The sequence below is a fragment of the Pimephales promelas genome, chromosome 7 (assembly GCF_988280905.1).
Source record: "Pimephales promelas chromosome 7, fPimPro1.hap1.1, whole genome shotgun sequence".
Taxonomy (NCBI): domain Eukaryota; kingdom Metazoa; phylum Chordata; class Actinopteri; order Cypriniformes; family Leuciscidae; genus Pimephales; species Pimephales promelas.
The window spans coordinates 10,876,798-10,896,872 of NC_142775.1; the positions used below are offsets into that span (position 1 = coordinate 10,876,798).

The following is a 20,075-nucleotide window of genomic DNA, read 5'->3' on the forward strand; positions in this document are numbered from 1 at the left end:
CGTCCCTATATGGCAAGCCCTTTTAACATTTAAAAGCTAAGTTTGCCTATCCGGAATTAACATTGTAGATATCAACACGCCACCTTTTGACAAAAGTGACTAGTCTTAATTACATTTTGAATAGTTTGTATTATCATTTAAGATATCTGTAATGTAATTGTGACTAGTCGAAACGACAGATAGAGTATGGCAAGCTGTTTTAACATTTCATTTAATCATGAAAGGGCTAAAGCCTGCGACACCGCCACCCCGGTGCCTTTAGGTAACTAAAGGAACCGGGGTTGCGGTGCCACCGGCTTGGGCCCGCCATCGCTGCTCGCAGCTATATTATGTTTTTGTATTTATATTGTATGTATTTATGTATTTATATTTTTATATTATATTTGAAATAAACATTTCAAGACTGACAAAAATTGAGAGAAAGCATAACCCCTCAATATGAAGCTAAACAAAATGTAATGTTGGTAATCAAACAGAGAATAACCTGTACAAGCAGGCCTGATCACAGATACACACACAAAAATGATTTCTCATGCTTGATGTGCATGAAGGATAATCTCATACTGACATTTTACCTTTCTGATAGGGCTTGACAGGCCCAGTTGGACCCGCAGGACCGGCTGGTCCAAGTGGTGAAAAGGTTCATAGCATCATATTATTGTCTATATTTTAATGCAATATTGTTTTCTTTTAAGTACCACTTAATTCTAACAAAGTATTTTAAAAGGGAGAACCAGGCCCTAAGGGACCACCTGGACCTCAAGGATCAAGAGCAATGCCAGTGAGTTAATATTTGACACTCACATACAGAATTCATTCAAATTAGCTGAATATTTTGATTTATTAACAAATATCTGTGCTAATACCAAGGGATCCCGTGGTGAACCTGGGCCAATAGGTGCTGTTGGCTTTGTTGGACCACCTGTAAGTAGAACTATTGAAATCTAACAGAAAACTCACGATTGCTTGATTAATATGAACTAAGCTTTTTTCAGGTCAGTGAGTAAACCGGTTCTGAACATGGTACTCTTTCAAAACAACAGGGTATTGATGGTCAGCCCGGTGCGAAAGGACCACCAGGGGAGCCTGGACAAAAGGGTGATGCTGGATCTCCTGGCCCTCAAGGGTTGTCTGGTCCTCCAGGACCACAGGTGATTAAATACTTGCATTAAAGTTTTTTTTTTTTTAGAAGATGCTATGAAGATGCTTGTAAATTAATAATCTCCCTCTAATATGTGTGACTACAGGGTAAATTTGGTGTGGCTGGACCAAAGGGTGGTAGAGGAACACAGGGTGCACCTGTAAGTGTAGCTGTAATAACAATTACTGTATAATTCATCTTGAATGACTAGTCAGTTAACATACCTCATGTTTAGGGCCCAACAGGTTTCCCTGGATCTGCTGGAAGAGTTGGCCCACCTGGTCCAACGGTATGTTGCATGGACTACAGAAGTTTACAATTACAAATCAGAAATGAAGAAAAAAAAAATCAAACCCTAATTTGTTTTATTAGGGTCCTCTTGGTGAGCCAGGTCCACTTGGTCTTCCTGGAAAAGAGGGTCCACCTGGTCTTCGAGGAGACCATGGACCCCCAGGACGCCAGGGAGAGAGAGGCCCCCCTGGGCCTGCTGGAGGCCCTGGAGACAAAGGAGATTCTGGAGAAGATGGACCATCGGTAAGGGGACCAGTCTTTTCTCAACTAAAATACTAAATTTAAAAACAAGAACCAGAATCTTAATGGTTATTTCCATTAGGGACCTGATGGTCCACCAGGTCCTGCTGGAACAACAGGGCAAAGAGGAATTGTAGGCCTTCCTGGTCAAAGAGGAGAACGTGGAATGCCGGGACTCCCTGGACCAGCTGTTAGTATCCATTAAAAAACATTCTGCATTATTAAATAAAATGGCTAGTTGTTACATGGTAAAATATTTAAAAGGTAATAGTTTACTGTTCTCTATGGTGTGCATATTAAATGACATCTGAGATAACTTCATTTTTATAAGACCTCCTCTAATCTGCTTGCTCACAATCTGCTAGGGTCCTCCAGGAAAACAGGGCACATCAGGAGCCCCAGGAGACAAAGGACCTTCTGGCCCAGTTGGGGTGCCTGGTGTAAATGGACCTCGAGGGGATCCTGGAGCCGATGTAAAATAAATTGAATATAATGGTTACATAAATACGCCACTTATTTAATGCAATGCTAATGCAAATTTTGATTATTAGGGACCCGCTGGATCTGATGGCCCACCAGGAAAGGAAGGTGTCATAGGACTCCAGGTGAGACCCAAAAACATCACATGACCCACGTCTGAATCTTTAATTCAAGTTGTTTGAGCAAATCTTAAAGAGTTTGCTTAATTTTTAAAGGGTGATCGAGGAGATCCAGGTCCAGAGGGTTTGATTGGATCTGTAGGACAACCTGGTTCTCCCGGTCCTGTCGGTGCAACTGGAGGCATTGGAAAGAGAGGAGAGGCTGTAGGTCTCATCATTTCTTTATATTTTATGTATACTATAACAACATCTCTAAAGCATTTTTGACTTATGTTTTTTTTTTTTTTTCATATTGTCTAATCAGGGTTCAAAAGGGCCCTCTGGCCCTCCAGGTTCTGCTGGAAAACGAGGACTCATAGTAAGAAATCTATTAAAATAACATAATATGACATAATTGGAAAGGCTTTATTTATGTGAATGAAGTTACTGATTAAAAAAAAAAACAAAAAAAAAACACCACAACTGCTCCTTCATTTCCAATTCCAACTATCTATTTAAGGGACCGCAAGGACCAAGAGGAGATAAGGGAGATCTGGGTGACCATGGAGAAAGAGGACAGAAGGGTCATAGAGGATTTGCAGGCTTACAAGGTCTTCCTGGACCACCAGTAAGTTATGACAAAGAGAAAGGTTTTTAAAAGTGTGCATCATCTGTACCCAGTCTATAAATAATTGAATACGTAATATCAAGCAATATGAAGGTTTATTTTCACCACTTCATTTTTAGGGCACAACTGGAGAACAGGGAGCCCCAGGCATTGTTGGTCCAAGCGGTCAAAGGGTATGTGATCAACTTGTTTAATGCGAGTAGAAACTAGTCAAAAGGTGATTGATGCCATTTGAGAAATGATTTGTTTCACAGGGACCTCCCGGGCCCTCTGGGCCACCTGGAAAGGAAGGGTATGTTGGACAGCCTGGACCTATGGGACCTCCGGGTTCAAGAGGGATTAGTGGTGATATTGGACCAGAGGCAAGTGAAACTTTCATGCCATCTCACATACTATTACAATTTAGATAGCCACTTATTTTTGTCATCATGCTTAGGGACCTCCTGGAGAACCCGGCCCACCTGGCCCTCCCGGATCTCCTGGACCTCCCACTGCTGCTATAGAAGATTTTTTTGGTGGGCCTCAAGATTATGATTCCGGTCCTCCTCCCCCAGAGTTCAGTGAGGATGAGGCTCTTCCCAAGAGTAACTCTACAGGCATGTTCCAAGCTGATCCTGGAGTTCAGGCTACTTTGAAGGCTCTGAGCAGCCAGATTGATAACATGCGTAGCCCTGACGGTAGTAGAAAGCATCCTGCCAGAACTTGTGAGGACTTGAGACAATGCTACCCTCAAAAAAAGAGCGGTAAGTTAATAGTATTGCACAAGCATGCAATTCATTATAACCAACTGTACCAAGTAGGCCAGTGACTTGGTAAACTCTCAGTGGACTACATATAGCAACTGAGGCTCATTAGAAATGTGTGGCTGTTATTTATTGGGTATTAATTGAGTTCATATTCAGTGTACCTTAAGAAGATTACAAATACATTAAGCACACATACATACAGACATTGGGTTTCCATTTTATGGGGACTTTCCATAGAAATGATTTTCATACTGTAAAAACTGTACCTTCAGCCCCCTAACTAATGGATTTGATCTAATGAATATTTGTATGTGTTTCATATCGACAGCATTGTTATTAGGGCCCAAGCCCTGAAAGGGCGAAGGCCCTATTGTTTTCCTTAGGATTATTATTATTAGGGCCCAAGCCCTGAAAGGGCGAAGGCCCTATTGTTTTCCTTCCGATTATTTTTTTTTTTTCTTTTATTTTTCTAACGACTATTCGGGCACTTTTGGGGCCCTTAACATGCTCGAAAACTCTTGAAACTTTGCACACGGGTCAGAACCCGCGGCCATCAGAGCCGGGCTGAAGCTGGTACCTGGGCGTGGCAGGGCGGCTCGTCAGCGCCCCCTGGAACGGGGTCCGAACACTTGGTCCATAACTCAAACACGCTTGTATGTAGTAATATGAAACTCGGTACACATGTTGCTCTCATCGTTTCATCTATACCTCACACTCTTACTTTTTACCCCAGCCCAACAGGAAGTCGGCTATTGAGGTTTGTTTGTAAAACGCTCGCAATGGAATGTTAAATACTCCTCCTAGAGCTTTGATCCAAGTTCGACGAAACTCAGTCAGCGTGAAGTCAAGACATTGAGGATGAAAGTTTGCGAGGGGATTTTTGATATCTCGAACGGTTTGTCCGTGGCGAGGAAACGAAACTATGGCGAGAAACGTGAAACAGGAAGTGTGTTATAACTTCAGCATACATTAACTGATCTTGATGAAACTTCAGCAGTGTGTTCGCTGTAAGAGGACGATCACATGGATGTGACTATTGTGAGTCAAAGTTATAGTGCCACCAACTGGCAGCAGGAAGTGTGTCACTTTCAAAATGCTTTGAAATCACCCTTTTATTTTTACCCGATTTGCTTCAAACTTCATCTGAATAATGTAAACATACGATAGATGTAGACCTGTGAATGGATTCTTGATATCTTTTAAACTGTTGCCGTGGCAACGCATCAAACTTTACCATTCTTATAGGATGCTTTTGAGACCCTTAGCATGCTTCAAATTACATGAAACTCGACAGACACATCACATTTATTAGCCAGTAGACATGTGCAAAGTTTCAGAAACGGGCGTGGTGAGGGCTCAGTAGCGCCACCTTTTGACAAAAGTGGGGTTGTTAGTTTTATCTACAGTTACAAAAATCGGTATGTATATTGTACTCCTCGAGCCGGACAACTTTCTAATTGACACTCATTAGCTAGGACCCACAGAAAGTCAGATATCTTTGTTTGAATGTAGAGAAAATCTCAGAATTTTGCCAGTCTCTCAGTGTCTCTCTGTGTGAGTGAGAGGAGGGGCGCCTGTCAGGTTAATTTTAACCCTTTATTTGCTGTGTGCGACTTCTCTGGCATTTTCGGGGGCCTTAACATCCTCGAAAACTCTTGAAACTTTGCACACGGGTCAGAACCCATGGCCATCAGGGCCGGGCTGAAGCTGGTAACCGGGCGTGGCAGGGCGGCTCGACAGCGCCCCCTGGACTGGGATTCGAACATTTGTCCATAAATCAAACACACTTGCATGAATTAATATGAAACTCGGTACAATTATAGATCACATCAGGCCAAACAACTTTCGTGCTCTAAGTTTTATGACAGTTCAAATGGAAGTTATTTATGAATTATGAATTATGGGTTGTTTGAATAATTGTCCTAGGAGAAATACATCAAATCACAATGCATGTGTTTACCAATCACAACCAAACTCGGTGTGCATGAAGTCAAGATATTGAGGATGCTCAATTCCGGACGGATTTTTGATATCTCGAACGGTCTGGCCGTGGCGAGGAAATGAATTTTATGACTAAAAAAGGACACATAAAGTGTGTTATAACTTTGCTCAATTTACCTACAGTTACAAAACTTACCACGTATATTGTTCTCGTCAAGCCGATCAACTTTCCAATTTAAAGTCATTCGCTCTGAGCAACAGAAAGTCAGATATTGTAGTTTGAATGGATTTATTTCCCCTGCGATTCTCTCTCTCTCTCTCTCTCTCTCTGTGTGTGTGTGTGTGTGGGTGTGTGTGTGTGTGGGGAGGGGAGGGCTGTTGTCTGTGTTTATGTGTGTGTGTGTGTGTGTGTGGGTGTGTGTGTGTGTGTGGGGAGGGGAGGGCTGTTGTCTGTGTTTATGTGTGTGTGTGTGGCTGGCTGTGATTTTTCCTTCAAGTCCTTGTCTCTAAGTCCTTGTCTTTTTGCATAACAATTTTGTATAACAATATTTTTAAATGACAAAATAGGCATATAACCCCCATCTTTTAAATGTATAGATTGCTTTAAATAAAAGTAAGATTGTATTTGTAATTGAAGTTGAATGAATTTAAAATTCATGTGCTATATTTCATTCAATATATTTGTTTTCCTTAAGATTTTAAAACACTAACTTCATTGTTATCTGAATTACAAATATTTGTTTCTGTATAAAATAATACTCTGACTAAAAACACATTTGATGTTTTTTTTGGTATTTTTATTTACATGTATTTATGTGTGTGTGTGTGTGTGTGTGTGTATATAAAGTGCAGGGTTTTTTTTAGATAAAGTAGAATTTCTATAACTATGTGTTGAACTAATAAATCACTCTTGTGTGTGTTAAACACAATCTACTTAATACAGACAACTTCATTATAAAGATAAATAACAAATCCAAAAAATATATGATTATAATCTATGACAAAAAAAGCCATTACAAACTATATTATTGGAATATACACATTTCTCTTTGTATTGTTGTAAAATATTCATGAAAAACAAGATAACAAAAATCAAAAAGATAAATTATTTTAGATATAGCCATGTTTTAAATGTATAGCAGAGATGTTAATTGAGGCAGCAACATACAAACTTTCTAGAACAACATGGACCTGGATAGCTGGTTTTTATGGAGGACAGTGAAGAGGAAGAGGGTGCAAATCAAACAGCTCATTCTCAGACTACACAGCAAACAGCTTAAGTTTTTAGTGCTTTGTTTGAGGTTTTTAGTGCTCTGTCCTATCTATTATCAACATATAATAGATAGAACAGAACAAGAAAGGCAATTAATAATCTGTCATTGCGTCACTGCATTATGATATGAAAGGCTCAGTACAGTGTGGCACAAAACGCTTATGCGCATCCCGAGTAGAGAATGATGTGCTTAAAGCCACATGGAGTTACAGCGCACAGCGCATCGAGTCCGCATTGATGCAAGCTCTACAATACACTTCTTTTTGATAGTCAAAGCGGGGGTTACATTTTTACACGTCGTACAGAATAACCCTAAAGGCACCAAGGTGGCGGTGCCACCGGCTTTTTATTAAATATAAATATAGCTGTGAGCAGCGATAAAGGGCCAAAGCCGGCGGTACCACCATCCCGGTGCCTTTGGGTAACTAAAGGCATCGGGGTTGCGGTGCCACCGGCTTGGGCCCGCAATCGCTGCTCGCAGCTATATTTATTATTATTATTATTATTTATACGACTATTCGGGCACTTTTGGGGCCCTTAACATGCTCAAAAACTCTTGAAACTTTGCACACGGGTCAGAACCCGCGGCCATCAGGGCCGGGCTGAAGATGGTACCCGGGCGTGGCAGGGGGGCTAGACAGCGCCCCCTGGAACGGGGTCCGAACACTTGGTCCATAAATCAAACACGCTTGCATGTAATAATATGAAACTCGGTACACATGTTGATCTCATCGTTTCATCTATACCTCGTGCTTTTACTTTTCACCCCAGCCCAACAGGAAGTCGGCTATTTAGGGTTGTTCGTAAAACACTCGCAATGGAATTTTTAATACTCCTCCTAGAGCTTTGATCCAAATTCGACGAAACTCGGTCAGCGTGAAGTCAAGACATTGAGGATGAAAGTTTGCGAGGGGATTTTTGATATCTCGAACGGTTTGTCCGTGGCGAGGAAACGAAATCATGGCGAGAAACGTGAAACAGGAAGTGTGTTATAACTTCAGCATACATTAACTGATCTTGATGAAACTTCAGCAGTGTGTTCGCTGTAAGAGGACGATCACATGGATGTGACTATTGTGAGTCAAAGTTATAGCGCCACCAACTGGCAGCAGGAAGTGTGTCACTTTAAAAATGCTTTGAAATCACCCTCTTATTTTTACCCGATTTGCTTCAAACTTAATCTGTATAATGTAAATACATAGCAGATGAAGACCTGTGAATGGATTCTTGATATCTTTGATACTGTTGCCGTGGCAACGCATCAAACTTTAAAATTCTTTTTTTTGATGATTTTGAGACTCTTAGCGGCTTTTGGGGCCCTTAACGGGTTTGAAAACTCTTGAAACTTTGCACACAGTTTAGATCCCACAGCCATCAGAGCCGGGCTGAAGATGGTACCTGGGTGTGGCAGGGGGGCTAGACAGCGCCCCCTGGAACGGGGTCCGAACACTTGGTCCATAAATCAAACACGCTTGAATGTAATAATATGAAACTCGGTACACATGTTGATCTCATCGTTTCATCTATACCTCACACTCTTACTTTTTACCCCAGCCCAACAGGAAGTCGGCTATTGAGGTTTGTTTGTAAAACGCTCGCAATGGAATGTGCAATACTCCTCCTAGAGAATTCAAACACACGGCACGAAACTCGGTCAGCATGAAGTCAAGGCATTGAGGATGAAAGTTTGCGAGGAGATTTTTGATATCTCGAACGGTTTGGCCGTGGCGAGGAAACGAAATTATGGTGAGAAACGTGAAACAGGAAGTGTGTTATAACTTCAGCATACATTAACTGATCTTGATGAAACTTCAGCAGTGTGTTCGCTGTAAGAGGACGATCACATGGATGTGACTATTGTGAGTCAAAGTTATAGCGCCACCAACTGGCAGCAGGAAGTGTGTCACTTTCAAAATGCTTTGATATCACCCTTTTATTTTTACCCGATTTGCTTCAAACTTCATCTGTATAATGTAAACATACGGCAGATGTAGACCTGTGAATGGATTCTTGATATCTTTGAAACTGTTGCCGTGGCGATGCATCAAACTTTGCCATTCTTTTAGGATGCTTTTGAGACCCTTAGAATGCTTGAAATTGCATGAAACTCAACAGACACATCACATTTATTAGCCAGTGGACACGTGCAAAGTTTCAGAAACAGGCGTGGTGAGGGCTCAGTAGCGCCACCTTTTGACAAAAGTGGGGTTGTTAGTTTTATCTACAGTTACAAAAATCGGTATGTATATTGTACTCCTCGAGCCGGACAACTTTCTAATTGACACTCATTAGCTAGGACCCACAGAAAGTCAGATATCTTTATTTGAATGTAGAGAAAATCTTAGAATTTTGCCAGTCTCTCAGTGTCTCTCTGTGTGAGTGAGAGGAGGGGCGCCTGTCAGGTTAATTTTAACCCTTTATTTGCTGTGTGCGACTTCTCTGGCATTTTCGGGGGCCTTAACATCCTCTAAAACTCTTGAAACTTTGCACACGGGTCAGAACCCATGGCCATCAGGGCCGGGCTGAAGCTGGTCATCGGGCGTGGCAGGGCGGCTCGACAGCGCCCCCTGGACTGGGATTCGAACATTTGTCCATAAATCAAACACACTTGCGTGAATTAATATGAAACTCGGTACAATTATAGATCACATCAGGCCAAACAACTTTCGTGCTCTAAGTTTTACGACAATTAAAATGGAAGTTGAGAATTATGGGTTGTTTGAATAGTTGTCCTAGGAGAAATACATCAAATTACAACGCATGTGTTTACCAATCACAACCAAACTCGGTGTGCAAGAAGTCAAGACATTGAGGATGAAAGTTTGTGAGGGGATTTTTGATATCTCAAACGGTTTGGCCGTGGCGAGGAAACGAAATTATGGCGAGAAACGTGAAACAGGAAGTGTGTTATAACTTCAGCATACATTAACATATCTTGATGAAACTTCATCAGTGTGTTCGTTGTAAGAGGACGATCACATGGATGTGACTATTTCGAGTCAAAGTTATAGCGCCGCCAACTGGCAGCAGGAAGTGTGTCACTTTCAAAATGTTTTGAAATCAACCTCTTATTTTTACCCGATTTGCTTCAAACTTCATCTGTATAATGTAAATACATGGCAGATGAAGACCTGTGAATGGATTCTTGATATCTTTGATACTGTTGCCGTGGCAACGCATCAAACTTTAAAATTCTTTTTTTTTTTGATGATTTTGAGACTCTTAATGGCTTTTGAGGCCCTTAACGGGTTTCAAAACTCTTGAAACTTTGCACACAGGTCATATCCCACAGCCATCAGGCCTGGGCTGAAGATGGTACCTAGGCGTGGCAGGGGGGCTAGACAGCGCCCCCTGGAACGGGGTCCGAAAACTTGGTCCATAAATCAAACACGCTTGCATGTAATAATATGAATGAAAAACTTCATCTGTATAATGTAAACAGATGAAAAACTTCATCTGTATAATGATGAAAAACAGATGAAAAACTTCATCTGTATAATGTAAACATACGGTAGATGTAGACCTGTGAATGGATTCTTGATATCTTTTAAACTGTTGCCGTGGCAAAGCTTCAAACTTTGAAATTATTTTAGGATGCTTTTGAGACTCTTAGCATGCTTGAAATTGCATGAAACTCAACAGACACATCACATTTATTAGCCAGTAGACATGTGCAAAGTTTCAGAAACGGGCATGGTGCAGGGACTAAATAGCGCCACCTTTTGACAAAAGTGGGGTTGTTATTTTTATCTACAGTTACAAAAATTGTTATATACATTGTACTCCTCAAGCCAGACAACTTTCTAATTCATAGTCATTAGCTCAGACCAAGAGGAAGTCAGATATTTTGGTTTGAATATGGTGAGACTCTCTCTGAGCCTACGTCCGTGTATGGCAAGCCCCTTTAACATTTAAAAGCTAAGTTTGCCTATCCGGAAATTAACATTGTAGATATCAACAATGTCTTTCTGTCTAGTCGTAATTACATTTTGGATAGTTTGTATTATCATTTAAGATATCTGTAACATAATTGTGACTAGTCAAAATGACAGACTATGGCAAGCCGTTTTAACATTTAATCATGAAAGGGCCAAAGCCTTCGGCACCGCCACCCCGGTGCCTTTAGGTAACTAAAGGAGCCGGGGTTGCGGTGCCACCGGCTTGGGCCCGCCATCGCTGCTCGCAGCTATATTTTAATTTTGTTTTTTTTTATTGTTGAGTGGTTAGCTTTGGGGATAGACTCTATGTATTTGTAAACATTTTAAGGAACTTTTAATACTAATGTAATGTCTCATAAAGATTGGTTTGAAGCACTTAAAATCCCCATGTGGATATAAATAGTCTCGATAAGTCAAATCACGAACGTCGTGCTGAGTGATCTGAACTGTACAGTATGAAGTTCAGCGAACTTCTGAACTGTATGAGCGGCGTTCGGGGATCGACTTATCGAGACTATTTTTTAACCTGTTAACCTTTAATCCCACTTTTGAAAAATCCCCAGAAATGACATACCCAAACTGAAACAGATACAATTCATGAACCCTTTGCACTAAAAGCACAATTATGATCTCATTTGAAAGCTTACACCTGGTAGTTTATTGGAAATGTAGAATTTTTTATTGTCATAATGAAAAATTTTTTTTTTAAATAGCTCCAAAGTTTTGTAAAGTTATTAGAAATTTATTTTTATGAAACATCTTCATGAAAATAAAATTGAAGTTGGCCCTGTAGCAATCTAGAAATGCACTGCAGCTAAAGCCATATGTGTGACCATTTTATATTAAAAATCTGAAAATGATAAGTCTAAAACTCTGTATTTAGTTGCATGTTTTTCAAGATCATGTCAAATTACTTTATTTTGATTAGACTCTAAAATGCAAACTGATGTTTAGTCATCTATTCAGTCTATTGTCTTTATTGTTTTATGGTGCAAACGAGCCCCATTCAGTCTCAGTCTCCCCATGCACACATTCACACCTTTACAGACTGGTTATGGCTCAACATATGCATTTTTATTGTCTGCATTATAGCTACTAACGACTGCTATTCACAAGCTGTTCATAGGGTTTCACCCTAATTTCTTTTATCAAAGTGCTAGCTCCACCTTTGTGACTGAATCGAATGCACTGAAACATTTCAGTAAGCATTCCTATTTGGGGAAAAAAATCATAAAAGAATAACTTCTAGTGATGACAGGTGCACCTAAGCGAGCTAATATTAGCATGTTAGCTTAGCACATCATCAATACACGGCAATTTATGAGATTAAAACCACGTTTTGCTCCAAACTTACTTTATAACGTAACTCGAGTGTTTTATATAATCTTCTGTGATCTAATTTGGCTTCAGATAAAAAATCTGACAGAAAATATATTATTTATTGTATTGTGCACAATGAAAAAATCTATATCGATTAGCATTACATTATAAATATAATAAATCTATTATTATGAAAATACCTGGCATGGCTCGAAGAACAAAGGTAACTCAAATATAATTGCAATCATGTTTATTGTCTTCAAAACGTAGTTATTTGCATGTTACAGCGATTCTGTTAGTTCGTCAGGCAGTTCATGACAGCAGGGGCCTGTTTCAGAAAGGAGGTTAAGTGAAAACTCTGAGTATGTTAACCCTGAAATGAGGGAAACTCTGGGTTTTCCGTTTCAGAAAGGGAGGTAAGTTAAACCTGAGACAGCAGAGTAAGTCAAGCCCATTTCTGAAAGAGAGGTAACTTATACTCAGAGTCAGTTACCATGGTAACTTACTCCATGAACCTAACCTGGTCGGGAGCAGGTTTTCTTCAGTAAACTCAGAGTTTCTTGCGGTCTCCTCCCCTTTTTTAAAGAGGAAGTGCTGTTAAACACCAACAATAATACTAAAATGTATTTACACATTCTGAACTGAACTGAAATTTGAGAAAAGGTGATATAACAGATGTATTTTATTTATTCTCATTGGTACAATTTTTAAAATGGCAGAATTTGTTAAAAGGGATAAAATGGTACATTGAACGTGTTGTTTTTGTTACACGGGCGCCGCCATGTTGGATTTCAACGTTCGACTACGTCACTGGCATGGTAAGCCACTCCGTTGCCTACCCGCACCAGCAGAACAGCCGTAGCTTGTAAACAGTCTGAGGCGCGCTGACATGGCTGAGGAAACAGATTTTTTAGCGACACACTATTTAGAGATGTGTACTTTCGTCAATGAGTACATGAAACGTCTGACAATGCACGAAACGTTTTATTTACACAAGTTACAAGTTCAATGCATCACGTTAACGTTACTCGAATCCTTAAAATATTCGGGTGAGGGGGAAAAGATCCCTGATGTATAGTTCACGGTAAAGGATGGGATTCTCCTTTCTAAATGCACCCTCGCCCATAGAGTGAACTGCCAGTACGCTGTTAATCTAAACAATCTGAGAAAAGTGTAACAAGTTAGCCCAGCCGTCACCTATTCGTAAAATACCCTGCTACTTATGGGGCGGTCCAGCGTCTCAGCTCGGACATCCATTAGAGACAGCATAGCCTCCTTCAACACGTTTCTCTCACCGAACAGCATCCGAAATGAACGGTGCAGGGTGATGCATTTTTCGCCGATCAATAAATGTCCATGTTGACCTCTCTGGAACAGATCGTCTCCGTGCAGTGTCTATGCTCCACAGCGCTCGATCGCGCCCACAGTCACTTTCCCCCAAACGATCCTGTACTGCAAGTGAAGCCTGAAACTGATCGTCCTCCATGTGGTGGTAGTCAGACACTACCGGCCTGTCCCTCACGGGCTCAAATGCGTAATCCATGCCGTTAAAAGCGCTCATTTTCGTCTGTGTATACAGGACCTACAGCTGTTGTCTATGGCGCTCCGCGGGTCCTACCATGCCAGTGACGTCATCGGAACTGCCAGCGCTAACCAGCGCAATTTTGCGTTGCTTAAAAAAGCTATATTAATATATATTTTTAAAAAATGTTTAGTGTAATTTACTTTTAATTGTCATAAACAACACGTTTTCAACGTCGATATTTTTCAGTTCAGTTCATCTTTAAGGAATATATATTGTTTGTCCATGGTTTAATTGACTAAATCTGTTTTGTAGCACTTTGCCAAAAAATAAAAGGATTTAAAACGTTTGCTAAACTTTTATTTGATTACCACCGTTTTTGATAATATATTTCTATTAAATCATTAAAAAAATTGGAATAAAAAACATTTAATAGAACTCACTTATTTTTCAAACATAATTTAATAAGTTATTAATGATAAAAATAAGATGTTAATCTTATTCATAATCAATTATTGAAGTTAGTTGATATGTTTTATTGAACAAATGTTTAATTTATTTAACTGTCATTTTAACTGATGATAATAATAACCGTAATTTAAGAATGCAGTTTATATATTTAATAATTGTTTAATACCATAAACCGTGATATTTTCTGAGATGTTTCTCAACTCTCCCCACATGGGGGAGTCCCCCACCCCACCCCCACAAGTTACTCAGCAACTTTTACTCATGTTTTAAATTAACTACTTTTTACTTGAGTGGATTTTTAGACTGGTATTTTTACTTTAACTTAGGTAAAATTTTATCAAAGTAATAGTAGCCTACTTTAGGTTGAATAACATTCTTCCAGTTTCACCTCTATATTATAACAGTAAGTTACTCTAAAATAGTTATGAATTATTAACTGACATCTTCAACGGTGTAGTTAGATTAATGTAATAATCAGGCTACTATCTCTAGAAAGTATTGGTCTACTAATTGCTAAATCTCAACCTCAACCACTTGATTAATACAAAGAGGAGAGACAAGAAACTGCACTTTTAATTCTTTCAAATTCACAATATACAATTGCATGAATTATTCTTGAATTGATCAAAGTGTGTAGAGGGAGAAGGTTACATAAAAAATATACCTTTTAAAAATGTATGTTAAATCCACTATTGTGTTATACTTAATTGGTTTATGTAGTAGCCTATTTAATGTAATTGCATCATATTTTATTTTAAATTACAGAAGAATTAAGAGTAATCCCTTTAATTAAATTACAATATCTAGATTACTTGGTAATTAATAAACACCTCTAATATCTGTGCTCCATTGATAATGGCTTTTTATAGTTGTGGTGCAAGCGCTTAACTCAGAGTCAGTCAACTCAGAGTTGATTGAACTAACTCATTTCAGCTGTTCTGTAACCGAAAACTCAGAGTTTCCCATCTCAGGGTAAGTCAACTCTGAGTTCAAGCTTTAACTCAGAGTTGGTTGAACCTCCTTATTGAAACGGGCCCCAGTTCCTGGTCCTGGACTGTCACATGACAGTTATGTTTTGTTCTTCATGTGCCATATATGGAATAAACTGTGCAGACAGCGCCCTCATGCTTTTGGTATGAATTGAAAATAGAGCACATCTCAGGAAGAAGCGCTCATAATGATTATATCGACGCATTTTAGTGTAAATTCAATAAATAGTATTCCTGTCTATAGAAATATGATGTGAATCTATGAGAATCAATCAATATTTTCTCCAAGTCTACACATTTTTTAGCTAAATCCCCGAGGGAAGTTGTTTTGTGAATCGCTGTCATGACAACAGCACGGAGTTTTTTTTTCTGAATGCACCAGCTGACGCTCATAATTCATATTAAAGGTATCGACTAATTTTCTTCATTTCATAACTCCTGAAACAAATTAAGACATAACTGTCACTAGTTTCCCACAATACAATAGTGGTCAAATACTGAAACCTGAGTCTTATAACTTTTTAGTGATGTATAGTTTGTCAAGGTATAACATTAAATCTGATAGTAACTTTGAACTAAAAAAAAAAAAAAAAAAAAAAAAAAAACGCTTCGGAGCGCCGGCGGGGGCTTGATGGTTAAAGTTAAGATGGCTCCTGTCTGTATACGCGAAGTGAACTGTCTTCATAAAGTATCTTCTTATTAAACGGTCTGTACACTTACAAAGTTCTCAATGCTTCGTTTTGCATGTAGGGACCCTCGTTATGTTACTGAGCCTTGTTAGTGGTATAAACTAGCGATTTATTTTTACTTAGTCATTGCCCCCATTACTAGTATTATATGCTATTATACTTTAGTTTTTAGAGATAAAACTCTTTACATTCGATTATCATGAAAACAAATCTCAGAGAACGATTGACTAGGTACCAATGTTTTATTAGACCAAAGGTTCATTGTTCGCCGGAGTTCTCTTTTAAGATGGTTGAGTGGATCTCTGAGCTGGTGTGTGAGCTGAGGTGGGGCTAATTAGCATATTCATGTGTCTGTGTACTGTATACTAAATTAAGCCAGGATGTAGAGATACATAAAGCTATTTTAAGGCATGAAGATTTTTTTTTAAACACAGAAAAAAAACATCATTTTGGTGATCAAAGTAGTTCAAAAAGTTAATTAACAAAAAATTAACTCTTATTTATGAGCTAATTTGTTAATTTCATTGTCAGTGACAATGAATGAAGAAATCTATATACAAACAATAAGTGTTTGTATATAGTCTATAACATCCCCGAATGTTTCATCTCTGCATCATATAGGTGAATACTGGGTGGATCCAAACCAGGGCAGTGCAGAGGACGCCATTAAAATTCATTGCAATATGGACACTGGAGAGACATGCATCTCCGCAATCCCCTCCAGCATCCCCCGCAAATCATGGTGGAGTTCCCCAGGGAAAAAACCTGTGTGGTTTGGAGCCAACATGAATGGAGGAACATATGTAAGCATGTTTACCCACTCCTATGAAAATTATATTTGAATCATGCAATTTGTGTAATTACTCAGTTAGCTCAATTACTGCTTTAGCATTTAGTATAAGGTAACATTTTGTGGCAAGAAAAAAATTATTCATCTATTACATAAAACGGTATGTACCTGTTATTTATTTCTTTCTTTTTATGTCTTTGTGAAGTTCACTTACGGGAACAAAGACCAGCCAGCCAACACTGTCACAGTTCAGATGACTTTCATCCGTCTTCTCTCCAAAGAGGCATCACAAACTATCACTTACCACTGCAAGAACACTGTGGGCTACAAGGATGAATCATCTGGAAACCTCAAGAAAGCAGTCATCCTCAAAGCTGCTAATGATCTAGAGCTCAAAGCTGAGGGAAATAACCGCTTTAGATACACCGTCCTTGAGGACAGCTGCTCAGTAAGTACACTGCAGAACATCATTTGTATAAAGGCATAAGCCCTTTTTCAAAACCTAGTACGTTGTCTTGCTCTCGCTAGTCTCTGTACTGCGAGTCGCATGTGGGCGTTCCCAGTGCTGTCATTCTAATATTATTGGTAGACAGCACGTCTGTCCATATCTAGCCTATAGAAAATGCAATCACAAACAACTAAGGTATAATTCTAATTTGACAAGGAATTGTACTAAAAAGAATTAAAAGTAGCATTCTGTTGTTGGAATGTGTTGTTATATTAACCACAGCAGTGCTCAGTGAGTGCATGAAATCATTTACTAGATTAACGAAATTAATCGATCTATCAACAAAATAAACTCACTCATAGCAACCTTGAGAACTTTGAAAGGCGCTATATAAAAAAAAAATAAATAAATAAAAATAAACATATTATAGCCTACTGCTAGAAATTACAAAACGTCATTCAAATTTGGCAATTAATACATTTTCTTATCCCTAATAATCAACACAATGCAGGATAAACTGTAATATGAACTGCTGCAGTCCTAAACTTGAATCATATAATATAACAACACACAAACTATCAATGTATGAACCGACGCATCTTTTTATTATATCCATGAATGTGGTTATAGTCAAATCATATATGACAGTGAAATCACTCTGGAACTCTGTCCTGTCATGCCTGCACTCGAGACAGTGACGTGAGCTCTAGTCTTCAGTCCTATTGGTTGTCTCTAGTGAAATTAACTTCTCATTGGCATAAAGTTGAAATTGAAAAAACTTTTGTTGCTTGTCTCGCATCGCTTGACACGCCTACATTCTGTCGCCAAGATCCACTGTTGCTTGTGTTGCAGGAATTCCCAGCGCTTTTGAAAATGAATGGGATAATCGCTTTGCTGCTGCATGTCAATGTTCAATTTAAAATTGAACCTAGAATTGAGGACAGGATTTAAGACACTCTGCATAGACAGCAGCATCAAAACAAATAGTACTAGTTTATTTTAGCATGTTGCTAAGCTAACAAAACATTAATATACACTCACCTAAAGGATTATCAGGAACACCTGTGGTAATTTCTCAGTAATGCAATTATCTAATCAACCAATCACATGGCAGTTGCTTCAATGCATTTAGGGGTGTGGTCCTGATCAAGACAATCTCCTTAACTCCAAACTGAAATTTAGAACGCGAAAGAAAGGTGATTTAAAGGGGGGTTGACTGTTTTTTTTCTTTGCATGATTGTGTTTATGGGGTGCAATATAATGTATTTGTGGTTTTTCTTTTTTGAAAAGTCTTATTTTTCATAAACTTCATTGTCAGCCGCGCTCTCCTCTGTCCTCAAACGACCGGTCGACTTCCTGAGTCTATGAAACCACTCAGAAACAGGCAGTGGGCTCAGATTGGTTAGTTTAGGCCGGTGTGTTGTGATTGGCTAAACTGTCGCTCACGTTGTCCGGAAGGTCAACGCCATTACCTTAACTGGCGAAACGTGCATGTCATGAGCTCCGGTCCAGATGTAAATAAGGTAAATACTGGTGTCGAACTGCAGTATCAGTTTAAGGCAGAATCAGAACCGAGAAAGCTGCGATGAAGAGAGTCAAGCAGAAACTCACCACACACTGCTCTTACTAAACGTTTCTGAATGATAATTTGCTACATTTTTTCACTTTATACACATTTGTTTTACACAATAACATCTGACTGGCAACAATAGCAACTGACTGGCTACTAAACAGCGTTGTCATTAGTTTACGTTCTTGATCAAATCGAAAATAACGTCTTAAAGCATATATTCATGAAAAATACATTTAAAACATTAGTACTTATACAAAATTCAGGTCCATAATGTTTGTACGCGTTTTTCGTAGACACAAAATAGCATAACTAGTAGCCTAGTGGCTATAAAGCCAGCGCTGGTATTTGAAAAAAAATAAAACACAAGGCTACGTCTGGAATTACACATGCAAATACATTTAAAATGATTAAGTCTTAGCCTACTTACAGGTTGTGGCCCAACAACTGCTGCCTCTGGTTTTAAAGTTGGAACTGCTTCATGTTTAAGTAACAGTTTCTTCAGTTTCAATCAAATATAAATTGTATCCATTGTTGACGAAGTACAGCATCCGTGGAAAGCTCGAACACAGAAGACCTGACAGCTGCGTGAACAACACACTCGACGATCTGGAGCTACTGAAATATGCACATGCCCTTTTTTGCATTTTCCGGAGGGAGGGTTGATGCAAATGTACGGGTTAGTGACGTCCAAAGCCCAGCTGTAGTCCCAATCGAGTCGTTTTTGTAGGCAATATACTTCCTGATTTTTAAAAGACGATATCTCTGCTTACACTGAACTCTCAGCGCTGCAACTTTGCAGATACTGTTCATGCACCAACAGCAACATTACACACTATTTAAAATGAAATCGCAATCAACCCCCCCTTTAAGCAATTTTGAGTGTGGCATGTTGTTGGTGCCAGACGGGCCGGTCTGAGTTTTTCACAGTCTGCTCAGTTACTGGGATTTCCACGCACAACCATTTCTAGGGTTTACAAAGAATTATGTGAAAAGGGAAAAACATCCAGTATGCTTCAGTCCTGTGGGCGAAAATGCCTTGTTGATGCTAGAGGTCAGAGGAGAATGGGCCGACTGATTCAAGCTGATAGAAGAGCAACTTTGACTGAAATACATTTACATTTAGTCATTTAGCAGATGCTATTATCCAAAGCGACTTACATCTGAGGACTAAATCAAACAAGTGAAGAGGCAATAACAACACAAGAAGTGCTCAAAATACAAAGTTCAGACAGAGTAGCTCAGAGCAGCATAAACCAGGCAAGTAAGGATTTAAAGAATATCTTTTTTTTTCTTTTTTTTTTAAACCCACAAATAACCACTCGTTACAACCGAGGTATGCAGCAAAGCATTTGTTAAGCCACAACACACACAACCTTGAGGTGGATGGACTACAACAGCTGAAGACCCCACCGGGTACCACTCATTTCCACAACAAAAGGAAAAAGAGGCAACAATTTGCAAGAGCTCACCAAAATTGGACAGTTAAAGACTGGAAAA

The 20,075-nt window shown here is 39.2% G+C and overlaps 1 protein-coding gene across 1 annotated transcript in view; it reads left to right on the top strand.

Annotated features, from left to right (window-relative positions):
- Positions 1–20,075, top strand: part of col5a2a (collagen, type V, alpha 2a) — a 65,571-nt gene that overhangs the window by 43,764 nt on the left and 1,732 nt on the right. Inside the window, exons 36-53 of the mRNA XM_039647144.2 lie at positions 587–640; positions 728–781; positions 871–924; positions 1,044–1,151; positions 1,248–1,301; positions 1,377–1,430; positions 1,514–1,675; positions 1,755–1,862; positions 2,038–2,145; positions 2,224–2,277; positions 2,368–2,475; positions 2,576–2,629; positions 2,771–2,878; positions 2,998–3,051; positions 3,133–3,240; positions 3,315–3,621; positions 16,389–16,570; positions 16,763–17,005. Coding sequence (XP_039503078.2) covers positions 587–640; positions 728–781; positions 871–924; positions 1,044–1,151; positions 1,248–1,301; positions 1,377–1,430; positions 1,514–1,675; positions 1,755–1,862; positions 2,038–2,145; positions 2,224–2,277; positions 2,368–2,475; positions 2,576–2,629; positions 2,771–2,878; positions 2,998–3,051; positions 3,133–3,240; positions 3,315–3,621; positions 16,389–16,570; positions 16,763–17,005 — 1,974 coding nt within the window. The remainder of the gene's footprint in view (positions 1–586; positions 641–727; positions 782–870; positions 925–1,043; positions 1,152–1,247; positions 1,302–1,376; positions 1,431–1,513; positions 1,676–1,754; positions 1,863–2,037; positions 2,146–2,223; positions 2,278–2,367; positions 2,476–2,575; positions 2,630–2,770; positions 2,879–2,997; positions 3,052–3,132; positions 3,241–3,314; positions 3,622–16,388; positions 16,571–16,762; positions 17,006–20,075) is intronic.